The sequence below is a fragment of the Anarhichas minor genome, unplaced genomic scaffold (assembly GCF_050575085.1).
Source record: "Anarhichas minor isolate MPS153535 unplaced genomic scaffold, ASM5057508v1 ptg000073l, whole genome shotgun sequence".
Classification (NCBI taxonomy): domain Eukaryota; kingdom Metazoa; phylum Chordata; class Actinopteri; order Perciformes; family Anarhichadidae; genus Anarhichas; species Anarhichas minor.
In genome coordinates, this window is record NW_027466519.1 from 9,932,327 (window position 1) to 9,950,000 (window position 17,674).

Here is a 17,674-nt window from a genome sequence, read left to right on the forward strand (position 1 = left end):
GTCTTGCTGGTCTCTTGGCTTTGAGTAAAAACAGACTTTTAGTTCCACAAACCTGCCAACGATTCCTTTATCTTCTCTGTTCTCAGCTGTCCGAGCAAGTTCTTGTATTTTTCACTACAATGAGTCAGATCGTGACAAGGAATATTATATTCCTTGAGCACTGAAAGGTGCTGTGAACACACCAAGCACACTGGCTTCCCTTTAACCATTGAAGACATTTCTTGGAAAGCTGTGTCCACCTTTCTCCTTTTTCCACTGGCCGCGCCTGCATGAACAGTAACCAACTATCTATATAGTGTATCCAGCATAGGACCTGCTAGTCAGCACCACCCCTAGTGCAGATTAAATGAAATATATTTCTATAGCATATTTTAAACAACATGAACTTACCAAAGTGCTTTACAATAGAGCAGACAACAAAAGCATTCATATAACAGAGATCAAGATCAAATGAAAGCGTAGCCTAATGCTAAACTAATAAGCAACCATTTAGTAAATTATGTGCAATCAAAAGCCAAGAAACAATAATTGTGTCTGAAGTCTTCACTTTGAACCACTCAATCGAAGGAGAGATCTGATGTGGAAAGTTAGTTTGTTCCACAGACTGGGACAAAGATGGTACAGTCGCCCCTAAACTGCCATCAGGCCCGAGGGACGACCAAGGTACCGGGGATTAAAACATCAAGATAGGTAAGAGGGAGCCGATCCATGGAGTGCTTTGTAGACAAATAATAGAGTCTCAAAAAGAACTCTGAAATTGACAGGGAGCCAGTGAAGGGAGGCAAGTATGGGGCAAACAGTCTGACTTTACAGGAAGGAGTTAGAAACCTGGCAGCAGCGTTCTGCACATACTGCAGACATGAAAATGAAGACTGACTGACTCCCATGTACAAGGTGAGTGCATAAAAGCATAGATTATTTTTTTCACAATCTTGGAATGATAAAAAGGGTTTTTACTTTCACCAAGAGACGCAGTTGGAAAAAGCCGCCTCTCACCACGAAATGCATTTTTGTCAAACTTAATTAAAGAGTCAAAGATTATTCCAAGGTTTTTGCGTATGATTTCAAAAACGATAACACAGGTGGAAGTTGGGGGGGTTTCAGTTTGTTTAGCATCAAGAGCTTTTGAGACATCCAGTCTTTAATGTCTTGGAAACAGTACATGGTGTTGATAATAGCACTCTCAGGTTGCAGAGCTTATTCTATCAGAGCATCCCTGGTCTTAGCACGAGGAAGTAAAAGCTCCTGAGAAGCTCTCTGACCTGAGATCTTGCTGTGCTGGCTGGCATAGCTGGAGCTGCGGAAATGACCAGTGTGAAAGACCTCATCTGGGCTGGACCCACCCTCTCCCTCCTCCGGAAGCCCTGCAGATAACACACAATAAACACACACACACACACACACACCTGACTGCAGGATATGAATCAGAGACATTATCTGATCAATTCTGAAGACTATCTAACAGTGTCTGTCACTTTGTTGTTAGTGGCATATTCAGTAACTGTCAACAATTTTCCCTTTGATACTTTCAGTCATTTTGTTGTTTCATATCAATACTTTCAAAAAACATTTAAAAAACAAATTCAAAATCTTGGATCCGACCCACGGCCTTCTGCTCTCTCCATCCTTCTGTCCTGACTATCACTATCAAACACTGTCCCTGTGACCCATTGTTGGATTTGGTCTTTTCATGAGTTTTGTGGACAATCAGAAAACCATAGAATAATGACATTGTTATCTTTCTGTCATTTTTGGATAACATTCAGATGTGTATGTTAAATTTACATTTAAAAAGAAACACAAGCAGTCATATGATCAGATCCCAGGTAAGAAAACGTATTTTGAACCTACCGTCGCTACCATATTGTGCACACACAGTTTTCCTGAGCAATGAGGGATTATTATCAACAATTCAGGTGCAATCACTTTCAGTTTGCCCTCCACATAAACTTGTTGAGACAATCTGTTGGCTTGGTTACAACAAGTCTAACGGTCTGACTGCTCATGTTTCTTTCCCCATGACTTCCCTGTTACCATGTCACTGTGTTGCCAAATCTCATAACTGAAAACTACAAAAATAAGACCCAAATTGCAATGAGTTTGTTTAATCCTTCAATTCCAGTTGGTTAGAAAGGACACAGCAGTTACCTGAGCTAGGTACTGACGACTGTCTGGGTTTGAAGGCTCGAGGACTCTCCACGATGCCCCCTAGTGGCTGTATGGTGGAATCAGTGCTCTCACCCTTACAGTCCAGCTGCAGGGTTGGGTCCTCGTCCCCAATGGAGACAGATTTGGTCGTGCTGGGAAGTCTGATGGTGAAAACACAGGCATACAACAAACAATGAGTGCTAAACAAGTCAGGAGCAGGTGCATGCTAGCATTCTAAAACCAAAGGAAAGTTAGATATTGAAGTTTGGCTGCTATTTGGCCCGTTTACCATCAAGGTCAGAGGTCTGTGACACACTGCTCATGGAAGTTATTACGGTACTTTAAAACACTTTGCATCAACATTGTAGTCCTTCTCTGAGTCATAAGTCAAATCTGAACACAGTCATGATCGACATGTGTTTAGATTCAGTGTGGCTTACACTCTCTGAGGAAATCATCATGTGTGATGTCCATCACGAGGCGCTGAACGCCCATGAATTCACATCATAGAAAAAAGACCAGAATCATGGGAAAACATGGGTTAGAGGGGGTTTTGAGGGGGAGGGGGTTGTCTCGGTTGTGTCTGAGGGGGAGCCCATAGAGTCACAATCAGTGAAATAGAGGAACTCACGTTTTAAAGCAGGGATCCCCAGACAGCAGAGTTGTTCCAATCGTTACCTTAAAAAAAACATAGATGTTACCAAACCTGCTGATCGGTTCAGTGTGTGTGTGTGTGTGTGTGTGTATGTGTGTGCGCGTGTGTGTCTGTGTGTGTGTGTATGTGTGTGTGTGTATGTGTGCGTGTGTCTGTGTGTGTGTGTGTGTGTCTGTGTGTGTGTGTGTGTGTGTGTGTCTGTGTCTGTGTGTGTGTGCGTGTGTGTGTGTGTGTGTGTATGTATGTGTGTATGTGTGTGTGTGTGTATGCGTGTGTGTGTCTGATTGTGTATTTTCCCTGCCTTGAGGATAGAGTTATCCTGTCGAATGTTTTTGGTGTCATAACCCTCGAGGATGCAGCAGCGAACTGTGGAGCCTGAACCAGCAAACTCTGCAATGTTGAGATCAGCAAAACCTAGCTGGAGACAGACAGACAGACAGACATGTAAACAGACAGACGTGAGGAAACAACAGAACAAGGTCAAGTCTGTTCCACTTCTTTTCTAGGAAGTGGATGAAGGGAAACAGAGTGACTCTATGTCGAACTCAATGACCTCCTTTAAACTCCTCATTCATGATTTTCTGCCCAGTCAGCACCGCTTCTTGATTCCAACATCTGGTCCAGACTCCAGAGAAAGGTATCTTGACTGCACAGGCCAGGTTGCCATTCATTTACTGTGGATATTCATGTTCCTAGAGGATGATTTCCTGAGCTCATTCATGCTCCTCAGAAGCTAAATCTTTTTGATTTTGGACATTCCATGAGCTTTCATCTAGTGCTCTTATCAGGACAAAATGTCAACTTTGTACAAAGCCATCTGATTATTGAAGAAATTTGATAATCTTGGCAAGAAATTGTCTGAACACCATTAGGCTCAATAGCATTTTTGATTGTAATGACAACACGACCCTTTAAAAGTACCAATCAACCAGGTGTGACCACTCCCATCAAAGAGTTTGTAGTATCTTTCATGCGACAGTTCTGTTGAAGTGATGAGGAAGGATGCTCCGTGGACACTGTTCTTGCTGGTATAATAAAGTTTATTACAAACAAGCAACACATGCCATTACGGACGTCTAGATCGTCCGGAGGTCTCAAGTCGAATCCGAAAGTCCCTGCTTCTAGGGCTCTCGCTTCATCTTTATATAGGGTACATGTCATGTTTACATCTGGGCGGAACGTAAGAGAATGTATGTGGCCTCCTCATTCTACACATCCACCCTTCTGCCCCTGGTCTCCTGCACATCTGGTTTTCATCTAAGACAACTACACTTGGGGTCTTCGCTGTACTGTGCAAGACCTGAAAATATACCACATGTTATTCTTTATTTGTTTTATTTGATCATTTAAAGCAGACATTTCCAAAAAGTGAGATCAAATAGTAAGTACATGTGGGATCCCAAACAGCAGGTTACTTCTCCAGCAAATCCCTCAACACATTGTTTTTCCCCAGGCCGTGAAGAAATTGGAATTTAATTATTACACATTTCAGAATGTCTTTAATCAATCATACTGACTGATTGTCCTTTTTATGATGTTTTAACAGAAGGCCGTGCAGGCAGACAGCGTCAAAGTGCCGTGACAAACACACTGCACACCAATTACTCAGCATGGAGTTACCCTAGTAATTAACCTGGAGAGATAAAATGATCCCTGTCATCAGGGTATGACATGACAATATTCTAAACTTTATTATGGAGCTCAAACAGCTGATACTTTAAACTACAGGACTGGTGCTTCAAGGTCAGCTGTTACTACACACACACACGCACGCACACACGCACGCACACACACACACAGACACACACTGTAGTAAACACAGCGTGATCTGTTACTGGCTACTTCTCACACTCACTACCTCCGACTGTGCCCTGTCACATCAAAGCCCTGTGATGTTGACATGGCTGATATTTAGCACAGCTTTTAGCATCACTGACTACTCAGCTCTATGAACCAGAGTTCACATGTCAAACACGTTCGCTAAACAGGTCTGAGCTGGATTAAAGATGACTGTTGATGTCTTATGTCTTATACTGGTTGCTAATCACATTGTCAGAACATAACCTTACCTTTGAGAAGGCCTTTCCTCCTTTGAGCTCCTGGAGAGATAGAGAGCACAACAGTCTGTGTCAGACTCAACAGTCATATCCATAAACATATACTATCACATCATGGGGAACCTGGAACAGGTGCTGTGGGACAAACCAGTTACTTTCATCATGCAGCGTATAATCATTCCTGCATTATGGGTGTTGTGGGGGGAAATGTCACTGTCTTTAAATTATGACCAAGAGAAGTAAGAGAGGTGGCTGCTGGGAATAGTCGTTTACCTTACGTACAGAGACCCTGCAGATGCAGGGGTCCAACACTCCAATGGTTGGACTGGCACTCATTTTACACACAAAAGAGAACTTCTTCCTCCATCGAACACAGTTTTGCTGCACCTCCTCCCTACACACACACACACACACACACACACACACACACACACACACACACACACACACACACACACACACAATCAGATTAGACTGGTCTGGGTGACAAAATTGTGTAAACAGATAGCTTGACAAATACATCTCAATAAGCTCTGTCATGTTCCAGGGTTCCTGTCTAGCTCCAGGCCCCCTGGGCCCTGGGGCCACTAATTCTCCATTAGTGATTCCACCTTTTGCCAGATAATGTGCCAAGTTTAGAGACAGCAAACCATCACATTTCCATACAATAACACAGAACATGAGGTTGTGTGGATTACTATTTGAAGCGATTACATGGTACCCATTTACTAAAATGATATGCAAGATGATTCCAATGTCATTTTACTCCTGAAGCAGGCAGATCCGGCTTCTGTTTAATCTGACCTTGTCCTGCATCACACAAGGCTAAAGGCTGTTTGGTTTATGGTCTAGAAGACAAACAGCATTATTCCACAGGCAAGATACAGTATCCATGTGATGCAGAGGCAAGCCGTGTACTCTGGCTTCACAGCAGTTGACCAACACTACTATGCTCCTGTAGTTCTTTAGTAGCACAGGGGCCAACCTGCGACAGGCTCCGCCCTCGATACGAGCCATGTCTTGCACTGATCTCCTAATTATGTGTGGGGACCAGAGACATATTAAAATGTCTCGTTGTGTTCTTATCTGCATGTAGTTTGGTGGAGGGCATTTATTTCTCTATGAATTTTTGTAACTAGGCTCGCACTATCAGAGGTTTTCAGACGTGACTGTCACAAAACATTCGCTGATAAAAGTACAGTCAACATGTCTGAGGATTTTACAAAGACGACCAATTAGTTTTTAGAGGTTTTAGAAACAGGTCTTAAATCTACATTTGAGTTGATATTTTGTAGCCAAATCAAATTGTTTACAGGATATTCAGCCTTTGTTTCTTTATAATTGACTTCCTACTTGACAGGGCTTGTTTAAAGGCAACACAGTAGTCCATGAATATGAGATATGAGTTTACAGATAAATACAATCCCTCCTCTGCATGGAGGAGGTTGGTTTATGTTTTTTTGCTTGTTAAACTTGTGGTCTTCTTGCTTCACAGTACATTTAGTTTCTGAGAATAATGTAATGATCAGCACATAGAGCATAAAAGCTCCGTACATGCTCGGAGCTCACGCGCTATCTGTGGAGGCTCTGCACTATGGTGCCACGCTCGAGTATCAACTAAGTGTAAGTGTGTGTGTGTGTGTGTCTGTCTCGGGTTAGAGAGAGAAGCTGTGCTGTGTGGATTCTGTTCTGGGCATAGCTGTTGCGTGGTTGTTGTGTGAGTGGCCTTATCGTTAACAATATTAGCATAGTTAATTGCATTAGCTTGCATCCATGAAATCTTATAAATATTACATATTATCTGTGTAACACCTCTTCCTAACTGGATGTGATGCGAGCCAACGAGTGGATATCAGATAGTTTGAGTTATTCCTGATGAAGATGTCCTAACCCGCTCACCTCCAACCTGATGTCCTAATGGACGTTGACAGTAACTGACAGTTGATTAATATCGCTCTCTATTAAATAGACAGCTACATCGCTCACTGTTTAGCAGGACAATTTTCTGCATTCCATTCGCTAGAGTTTGCTCGTCTGTGTTCACACCAAACGTGAAGCAACTTTTGCATCGCGTTTCAGAGAGCCGTATTCACTCACTGTATCTAGCAAACCACATGTTGGCTGGTTTACTACAGCTGTATGAACCACAATGAACAAATATATTGCTATAATTTAATTGCATGCCGAAATAACTACATAATAATGCCGGATTTTGAAATAATGATTTGATCAATAAAATGATCAAATCAAACCACATCTTTTGTTACTAGGTCCGACTTAGTAACATTACCTTCTTGACTTTTACGTGAAAGTGACTCAGGCGCTTTGTTAGACATAAGACTGACGTGTTAGCTTGGAATTACATTGACGTATGACATGCATTTCTGAAAGACCCTTTACAAAACATAGAGGCTTCCTGTAGCTCTTCTGCTCCTTGGGCAAAGCAGTGAACCTCAAAGTGTTCCATGAGATGTGAAGACTCCTTTCACTGGAGAAATAAAGGCCTAAAAAGGAGTGTGCTCCTCATCTCTTCATTTATGGAATTTTGGAGGCCCCGGAGGGAAATGAGGACTAATGGGATGATCCAGTGTGTCCCTCCCTCAGTCTATCAGCAGGCTTTTCTCACTAAACTAATGAATACAGAGTGAAGGTCAGCTATAACAGCTGAGATCAGGGAACTAATACTAAAGTTAACTTCTCTACATTTCATTCCCTCAACACACACAGGCATCAGCGTGCTTGGCTTGTCTTGACTTGGCCGGTAAACTCTGATGTTATCTGTCCCTGCATAGCTTGTGTCAGAGGAAACTTCGCGATAATCCTCCAGCTCTCTACAAGATCAGCATTTCAGACACACAACACACACATGTGCAGACTTAGTCTGACATGCTTGCTTTTCTACCACAGGAGTAATTCTTGAAAATATGAAAACTGCAAAGCTTCATTGAGGTTTTGTAGTGTCCCTCCCTCCCAATGAAGCTAAATTGAAGCTGCAATAACTTGCTTTTGGTGCCAAAAGATATTATGGAGTTGTTCCTTTAACAGCAGACACAAAGCCACATAAGTATTCATTTGGAGTGCTGTTTGTGACAAGCTAAATATCTCCAATATTCACTCTCCTTTTAGCTCTGGACTGGACTCCACCAACTCCAACTGTGCCTGCTGCTGTTTACTGCTGAGCAGGGAGTATTTTCTTTCTCATATTTGTTTTTACGCATTCAATCAGGTTAGTATCTTCAGGCACTTTTTTCCAACACTAATTGTACCTTTGTCTTTATCAGAGGAACCCTCCCACTCTGCTTATCTAAAGGGTTACCTGACGTTTGCAGCCCTTAGAACAACAGGCCTGGAGGCTGTCGGCTGCCTGGGAGTGGCAGAAAATGGAGACAGGTTCTGCCACTTCTTTTCTTACAGCCCAAGCTGCCTGCCTTCACAAACACACCATTGTACAAGTAGATACAAGCAATGCTTTCTCTCACAATGAAGCTATGCTTTTATAAGGCTAGGTCACATGTACCAAAGGACTGGCACAGTCTGACTTAGTGACCAATACACGCTTTTTCATTTCAGGGGATATTGTTGGCTGATTTAAGAAATGATGGGAATCACCCAGAAAGAAAGTTGACAACAAAGATGTGGCTGGATCAGAGATTAGCTTCTTGAGACACAAAAGCGGTGTTGAGAGTGGTGAGATGGACGCAGCTAGGTTGGTGTGATTGGGCTCATGTGTTGGTTAGTGACGACTGGCTGAGTACATCGCCCATCGTTTATTTTAGTCTCCTCATCGTTCCACACAGATCTGAAGTTTTTGTCTCTTTAGTGGAATCTTAGTAACAGGTCTTAGTCAAAGTTTCTATTGCCTTGTGCTTTATCCATACACCAAATGTTCCACCTCAGCCAAGCACAAAAACCTTTTTGCATTATTTCAACTATTTATTTTTTGCTCTGGCGTTTTTATGCACAAATTGAAAATGTGCATAAAACAGGTGGATGGTTGAAGTGAAAGAAGGCTACCACAATCTCCTGATGATTGTGGTAGCCTTCTTTCACTTCATATCTCAATCTCGTTTAGATTTATGAAGCACAGCTGGTAATACTGCCATCGTCTGCATGGTTGGCTTTAATTGCTTTGTTTTAAGTCCCCGTCCACTCAAGCTTCACTGTGGAAGAAGAGTTTTGCATTAGAGGGCTGTAAACTACCCGACTATAACTTCACCACAGCACCACCTTGGCACCACACAGCATCTGCACTTGTCTGCTTATATTCTAAGTGAATATTTACTTGTGTTGCCTGCATATCAATTTGTTTTCTAAGAACACTAAAGTTCTGCTACCAATGTGTTTGGGTTAAAAACTCCCACTTGACGAACTCTGTCCTCCTATTGGTTACTCTGTCTTTTTTTCTGGTGGAAGAATCTGAGGAATGAGACAGAGTTGCAAATGGGCCTGATATACACACACTCATACAAGCAGACCCATTCAGACACACACACATTTACAGTTACAGACATTACACTTTGAATCATTTGAGACAACATGACAGATAGTGCCTGTAATGCCTTTTGGTTGCTATGTGTGTGTTTGTGTGTGTTGTTGTTGGAGTACGATGTATAGGTTCTTATGTAGCAATGCACTGGCTTTAGTTAGCAGGTGTTTGTCTAAGGTGGCAGTGGCTTCAAGGTTCAACGTGGGATAGAGAGTGATGTATTGGCTGATCCCAAATATATCTTGTGAAAGTGAAGCAAGTGTGAAAAACTACAGAATTAGTAGAAAAGGGGTCAGTCAGCGGGGGTCAAGGGAATTTTAATGTTGTACAGTATTACCTTGGAACAAAAGATAATGTTTGGAACATTAGCGAAGATTTATTTCAGCCTTATAATATGATTATCAGACCTGGAATCTCATCATTTTAGGGGCAAGGCCACTAGGCCTTTGGTGTTTTAGGGCAAATATTTAAGGGAACAAAGGTCAAGAAGCAGCTGGTTTTGGGTGCATCCCTTTAACCAATGAAGAAGAGCGTTGAGATGCTTATGAAGCTGTGGCGCGTCTGGCGGAATCACAAGCATTATCTAGAGTGGTCGGGATCAGCTCCAGCAGCTGGAACATGGCGCTGCTGCAGCCGGTGTCAAACTATAGTCAGACACAGCCTTGTTTTCAACAATACAAGTACAAGTCCATTTACTATTACCAATTTCAACTGAAACACCGAAACACTGCATGAAAGATAATTGATCTGCCATTGTTGACGTTGTATAATGAACAATGTCAGTTTAGGGGTATTGTTAATGTCATTGGCCTACTTGTGCTCATGCAAATGTATCGGATACGTGCGGGTTCATTCTTCGATAGCCGATGCTACCTAAACCTGGTTAATGCTTGGCCTGTGTTATTTTCGCATTGAATGACACAATTCAGCGCACTAAACCGTCAGCTTGTTACACTAACCAACTTCCATCCATCCATCCATTTTCCTCCGCTTATCCGGGGTCGGGTCGCGGTGGCAACAGGCCAAGCAGGCCGACCCAGACTTCCCTCTCACCGGCAACATGTTCCAGCTCATTCTGGGGGATCCCGAGGCGTTCCCAGGCCAGCTGGGAGATGTAATCCCTCCAGCGTGTTCTGGGTCTTCCCCGGGGTCTCTTCCCAGTTGGACGTGCCTGGAAAACCTCCAGTGGGAGGCTTCCAGGAGGCATCCTAATTAGATGCCCGAACCACCTCAGCTGACTCCTTTCGATGCGAAGGAGTAGCGGCTCGACTCCAAGCTCCCACTTGATGACCGAGCTCCTTACCCTATCTCTAAGGCTGAGCCCAGCCACCCTACGGAGGAAGCTCATTTCGGCCGCTTGTAGCCGCGACCTTGTCCTTTCGGTCACGACCCACAGTTCGTGACCATAGGTGAGGGTAGGAACGTAGACCGAGTGGTAAATTGAGAGCTTTGCCTTCCGGCTCAGCTCCCTCTTCACCAAGACGGTCCGGTGCAGAGCCTGCTTTACTGCTGCAGCCGCACCGATCCGTCTGTCGATCTCCCGCTCCATCTTACCCTCACTCGTGAACAAGACCCCGAGATACTTGAACTCCTTCGCTTGAGGTAGGCACTCCGTCCCCACCTGGAGGGAGCAATCCACTGGTTTCCGGCAGAGAACCATGGCCTCAGATTTGGAGGTGCTAACTCTCATCCCTGCCGCTTCACACTCGGCTGCAAACCGCCCCAGTGAATGCTGGAGGTCACGATCCGAGGAGGCTAACAGGACCACATCATCTGCAAACAGCAGAGAGGCGATCCCGAGACCCCCGAACCTGACGTTCTCCACCCCCCAGCTGCGCCTAGATATCCTGTCCATGAAAGTCACGAACAGGACCGAGACAAAGGGCAGCCCTGGCGGAGGCCAACACCCACCGGGAACGTGTCTGACTTATTGCCGAGAATGCGGACACAGCTCCTACTGCAGTCGTACAGAGACCGGATCGCCCGTTGTAATGGGTCCGGCACCCCATACTCCCAGCACCCCCCACAGGAACCCCCGAGGGACCCGGTCGAAAGCCTTCTCCAAGTCCACAAAGCACATGTAGACTGGTTGGGCAAACTCCCAGAACCCCTCCAGTAGTCTTGCGAGGGTAAAGAGCTGGTCCACTGTTCCACGGCCGGGACGGAATCCGCATTGCTCCTCTTGAATCTGAGGTTCGACAAACGGTCGGAGCCTCCTTTCCAGCACCCTGGCATAAGCCTTCCCCGGGAGGCTGAGTAGTGTGATACCCCGGTAATTCGAGCACACTCTCCGGTCCCCCTTTTTGAAAATGGGAACCACCACCCCGGTCTGCCAGTCCATGGGCACTGATCCTGACCCCCATGCGACATTGAAGAGGCGTGTCAGCCAGGACAGCCCAACTATGTCCAGCGCTTTCAGCATCTCAGGGCGGATCTCATCCACCCCCGGCGCCTTGCCACCGAGGAGCTTTTTGACTACCTCAGCGGCCTCTGCCAGGGATATGGGTGAGCCTCCCCCTAGATCTTCAGGCGCTGCCTCCTCTGCAGAGGACATGTTGGTCGGGTTTAGGAGTTCCTCAAAGTGCTCTTTCCACCACCCGACGATGTCCCCTGTCTGGGTCAGCAGTTCCCCCCCCTGCTGAGAACAGCCTGGGGTAAGCCCTGCTTTCCCTTCCTGAGTCGTCGGATGGTTTGCCAGAACCTCCTTGAGGCCAACTGAAAGTCCTTCTCCATGGCCTCCCCGAACTCCTCCCATGCCCGAGTTTTAGCATTCACGACCACCGCAGCTGCAGCCCTTCTGGCCTGCCGGTACCTGTCAGCTGCTTCGGGAGACCCCTGGGCCAACCAGGCCTTGAAGGTCTCCTTCAGCTTGACGGCTTCCCTCACCTCCGGTGTCCACCACCGGGTTCTCGGGTTGCCGCCACGACAGGCACCGATGACCTTCCGGCCACAGCTCCTAGCGGCCGCGTCCACAATAGAGGCTTTGAACATGGTCCATTCGGATTCCATGTCCCCAACCTCCCTCGGGATGTGTGAGAAGTTCTTCCGGAGGTGGGAGTTAAAGACCTCCCGGACAGGGTCCTCCGCCAGATGTTCCCAGTTCACCCTCACTACACGTTTGGGCTTGCCGGGTCTTTCCAACCGGTTCTCCTGCCATCTGATCCAATTCACCACCAGGTGGTGATCAGTTGACAGCTCTGCTCCTCTCTTCACCCGACTGTCCAAGACATACGGCCGCAAATCAAATGATACGATTACAAAGTCGATCATTGATCTCCGGCCTAAGGTGTTCTGGTACCAGGTACACTTATGAGCCACCTTATGTTCGAACATGGTGTTCGTTATGGCCAAACCATGGCACGCACAGAAGTCCAATAACAAAACACCATTCGGGTTCAGATCGGGCAAGCCGTTCCTCCCAATCACCCCCCGCCAGGTTTCTCCGTCATTGCCCACGTGAGCGTTGAAGTCCCCCAAGACAACTATGGAGTCGGTAGGCGGCGCCCTTTCCAGGACCCCTCCCACTGACTCCAAGAAGGCCGGATACTCTGAACTGCTGTTTGGTGCATAAGCACAAACCACAGTCAGAGCCTTGCTCCCCGCAACCCGTAGGCGCATGGAGGCGACCCTCTCGTTCTCCGGGGAGAACTCCAACACAGCAGCGCTCAGCCGGGGGCTCGTGAGTATCCCCACTCCCGCCCGGCGCCTCTCACCCTGGGCAACTCCGGAAAAGGACAAAGTCCAACCCCTCTCCAGGAGCTTGGTTCCAGAGCCAGCGCTGTGTGTGGAGGTGAGTCCAACTATATCTAGCTGGTACCGCTCCACCTCCTGCACCAGCTCTGGCTCTTTCCCCGCTAGCGATGTGACGTTCCACGTCCCTAGAGCTAGTCTATGCTGCCGGCGATCGGCTCGCCCAGGCCTCAAGCCTGACCCGCCTCTGCATTGCACCCGACCCCGATGCTTATCCCTGCGGGTGGTGGGTCCACAGGGTGGCTGCTCCATGCTGTTTATTCGGGCTGAGCCCGACCGGGCCCCATGGGCGAAGGCCCGGCCACCAGACGCTCGCCGACAAGCTCCCCTCCTGGGTCTGGCTCCGGGAGGGTGCCCCGGTTTCCCTGGTCCGGGCGAGGTGACTGAAGTCCGTGGGCTGCTTTTCATTGGGGTCATTTTGAACCGCTCTTAGTCTGGGCTCTCCCCTGAGACCTGTTTAGCCTACCAGGGGCTAATGCCCCGGACAACATAGCTCCCAGGATCATTGAGCCACTCAAACTCCTCCACCACGTTAAGGTGGCGATTCGCGGAGAAGACTAACCAACCAACTTGAGAAATCATAATTGAATCAAGGAAGTCGAGAGTCGGAAACGAGCAAAAGCAAAATCATAGAAACAAACAAACATTTCTATAATATAATTGTGCCAACCTGTACTTAGATATCATTTTCAATACGACAGTCTCCAACAGGGTGCATGTGTAATCTGCTCACAACACAGGTCTGTATTACAATACTTATTGACAATAATAATAACATATAAAATATACTTTCACTCTTATAATTGCTTTACTTTTAAGAAATTACATTTCTACCTGTTTCTGCTCCCGTTGACATCATGGTGGATTTCAGGCCAGCCAATCAGCTCCTTTCCATCTAACAACTCTATTTCAGACTCTTTTCTCATCTATTATAAAGTCGTACTAATCATTATTATTGCCTGCTTTCTTGTTAAATGACATTTGATTGATTCAGTGTAGGCTACACAGAGACACTGCACACATGAAAAGCTAAATTAAGTTGCAATAACTTTATGAGAGAAATATTAGATCTGCTGGTTCTATGACCTCAGTATTTGTCCGTAAATCAATGTTTCAAAACAAGTTTCATGCTATATAGTCATTTAAAATGGTCAATATACTGTAGTTAATAAACAGGTTCTGGGTTTCATGAAACGTTAAAGTGGCAGAAGTATGACCCTCACAGTGCTCGTCAGGTTGTCCATGTGGGCGTAGACACGCTTTAGCAGGGAGATGATTGCGTCCCAGTTGAGCTGGTGAACTGGAGGGGTCTGACTTCATATATGTTATGTACGTTTAATTTGAAGGAGAGTTGTCTCTCTGTTTCCGGCTCTTGACTTCCTTGACTCAATTTTCATTTTTAATGTCAACAAGCTGACGTTTTGGTGTGCGGAATTGCATTGCACGTGTTCATTCAATGCAACAACAACGCAGGCCAAGCGTTGACCTCGTTTAGGCAGCATCGGCTATCAAAGAACAAACTCTTAGCAGAATTCCTTTGCATGAGCACAAGTAGGCCAATGAGATCACACAATACCCCAAAACTGAGATTGTTTATTATACGTGAGCAATTGCAGATACATTATATTTCATGCAGTGTTTCGATGTTTCACTTGAAATGGTAAATAGTAAATGGACTTGTACTTGTACAGCGCTTTTCTAGTCCTACGACCACTCAAAGCTCTTTAACACTACATGTCATCATTCACCCATTCACACCCATTCATACACTGATGACAGGAGCTACCATGCAAGGTGCCACCTGCCCATCAGGACTAACTGACATTCATACTACATTCACATTCACATTCACATTTTAGGCACAGCTAAGGGAGCAATTTGGGGTGAAGTGTCTTGCCCAAGGACACATCAACATGGACTAGCGGAGCCGGAGATCGAACTGCCGATCTTCTGATTGAAGGACGACCCGCTCTACTACTGAGCCTCAGTCGCCCCAGCGACTATAATAATAAGAATTCAGAATCTCAACAAAAGATTTTGACATTTTAACAGGAAAGAGGCATGGGAGAAAATTCAGCTGTAGCAGTGCAGGATTTCATGGTAATATTACCAGGATAAAGCCATTGTTAATACCAGAGGCCTTGATATTCAACCTACACCCTCTTAAGCGAGTGTAGGAGCTGCAGGGCCCCTATGGTAGAGGGCTCCGCCTGTGCTCATAGATAGATGATGAAATGTTATCCACCGCAGCCCACCTACTTATATATAACCTAGACCGCCACAGCAAGAAGTAGGGGGCCCCAGCCAACCCATAACTGAACTGGGTAGAGCCATGGCCTAACCCTGCAGGGGTCAAAAACACAAGCTTTAGACACCCTGCACACCCCGTTAATCGGGGCATCAAGAAGTATGGGGACATGTAGGTGTAGGTGACACACCCTTTTGTGTGGAGTGATTCATCATGTCTTCAACATGAGCCTGAGTCTTCAAAGGATCCTTGTGCTGCATCCTGCTTCATTTCAGTGCCAAAGACGACGCGTCCCAGCAGCTCTAGGACTAAAGACCGGTGGCATTGGCCTCCCACCTCATAAAGACACAAAAAGACTTGTCCTGGAGCATCTCCAGCCCATGGTCAGGCCACTCTTAGACCCCCTTTAGTTCGCTTATCAGCTCATCTGGAAAGCAATCATCTACCTGCTAAACCGCTTCTACGCATGGACAACACTGTGGCTCGAACATTGAGCCACAATCGCCTTTGCCATAAGAATAATTCTCAGGTACTTCCACTTTGTAATTAACTTAAGGGATGTACCCCACATATGTGTGTCCTGAAAATTAACTTTTACCAGATGGTTTTGTTAATTCATTTAATGGAATGGTTAGAAAATTTGGGAAACAGGCTTATTTGCAGAGAGTTAAATGAGAAGATGGGCACAACTTTTATGTCTAAATATGAAGCTTTACTCAGCAGGCTTACAAGAAAAACTGGAAATGGGCAGAAACAGCTAGTCTGTCCAGCAAAATCTACCGTAAAACCACAACTTTCTACTTTTAATTTGTTGTACATTTTAAGAATTTCAGCTCATGGATGTGTAGTAAGAACATGGCTCAGACTCCAGCGAGGCCTCCAGCAGTGACCAGCCCACTGTGGACCGACCAGATCTGGCTTCACTGCTGCCTTCCAGTCGAGCTGCAGTCTGGGAGCTGCAGATCTCAACAAGAGCTTATCTAAACACTACCGCCTTTGTCCACAGGGGACACCTAAATTCACCCCAAATAAAAGTTCTTTACAGTAACTTCAAATAGTGAGCTTTAGAGTTGCTGTTAGGTGGAGTTTTTTTTACCTTTGGACAGGGCCAGCCAAGCCATTTGCCCTTGCTTTCAGTCTAATGCTAAGCTAAGAGCCTGCTGTTTTTATTTTTATGGAACACACATGAGAGTGAAATCAATCTTCTCATGTAACTATTGGAAAGTAAGCGAATATGCATATTACCAAAGCCTTTTCCAAGTAGGCATAAATATCAGTCCCAGGCACTCTTTATTAACTCAGTCATCAGTATTCCCATGAACCCTGCTGCAGAGAAACCCTTCCTGATCGCAGCACTAGCAATAAAAGCTGCACCTCCTCCAGCATGTGCTGAGTGTGCTCTGTTACTGTAAATGGTGGCTGGGAGGCCCTTGCAGTGTATGAAAATAAAATATGCAGTGAGGTGTAAGATATAAGATAAAGAATGTCAATTATCTTACTGGCAATGTTGACACTGTACTAAATGTAGGTCACATCAGTAGCTTTGCTTGCAGAAAGGAAAAGGACCTGTGAGGATTTATGTCTAACTCTAGTGTATTTCCCTCAGTAGTGTCCTCCTCCGAGTCCCACCCACTGCCGTGCCTCTCTCCGTAGGCACAGCTGATGCTCATCTCCGGTGATCATCTCCAGCTGACATAAATACTCCGATCACTCTCAGCCCAGTTGTCAGTCCGTCCGTTTACCTACCTGGTATTCAGACCCGTGAGTTGTCCGTTTGTTCACTCTCTGAAGAGCTGCTACTAACAATCCATTTTGTTTTCAACTTGCCTGCCGTCCAGTGTCGAGCCTCGGGATTTCATCTGTACGAAGAAGCCTTCCAGTTCGTTCCTCGGAGATCAACTGTGAAGTCTTGGCGATCCTGTGTCGAGCCCCGGGTATCACACAGACGATCCAGCCTGCCTGCCAGCCGCGGATGCGGACCAGCCACCTTCCAGCTAGGATCCGAGCGGAGCGCGAGGACGCGCTTCCGTATTGTCGTGTGACAGTATTCCTGTCGGCTTTGTCTGCTGCTCAGTAGGGTTAGCCACTTTCCGGCTTGGACTCGTGCGGAGCGCGTGGAGATGCCTCCTATTGACTTTATCTATTTCCTGTCTTTTCCCCTGACTGAGAGAAATAAATAACCTTGGTTTTGAAATAGAACTCTGCTGTCCTGAGTCTGCATTTGGGTCGATGAACACACCACATCATAACAGAACGGACTGACCATAACTATGGACCCAGCAGCCGCAGCAGGATCTCCACCTGCAGATCCCCTGCAGGTGGCGATCACA

The 17,674-nt window shown here is 45.9% G+C and overlaps 1 protein-coding gene across 1 annotated transcript in view; it reads right to left on the reverse strand.

Annotated features, from left to right (window-relative positions):
- eeig1b (estrogen-induced osteoclastogenesis regulator 1b) overlaps positions 1-17,674 on the reverse strand; it is a 33,385-nt gene that overhangs the window by 4,710 nt on the left and 11,001 nt on the right. Inside the window, exons 2-7 of the mRNA XM_076079613.1 lie at positions 5,134-5,254; positions 4,873-4,902; positions 3,105-3,221; positions 2,780-2,826; positions 2,201-2,309; positions 1,263-1,410 (exon numbers count right to left, since the gene is read on the reverse strand). Of these exons, the coding sequence (XP_075935728.1) occupies positions 1,263-1,410; positions 2,201-2,309; positions 2,780-2,826; positions 3,105-3,221; positions 4,873-4,902; positions 5,134-5,254 (572 nt within the window). The remainder of the gene's footprint in view (positions 1-1,262; positions 1,411-2,200; positions 2,310-2,779; positions 2,827-3,104; positions 3,222-4,872; positions 4,903-5,133; positions 5,255-17,674) is intronic.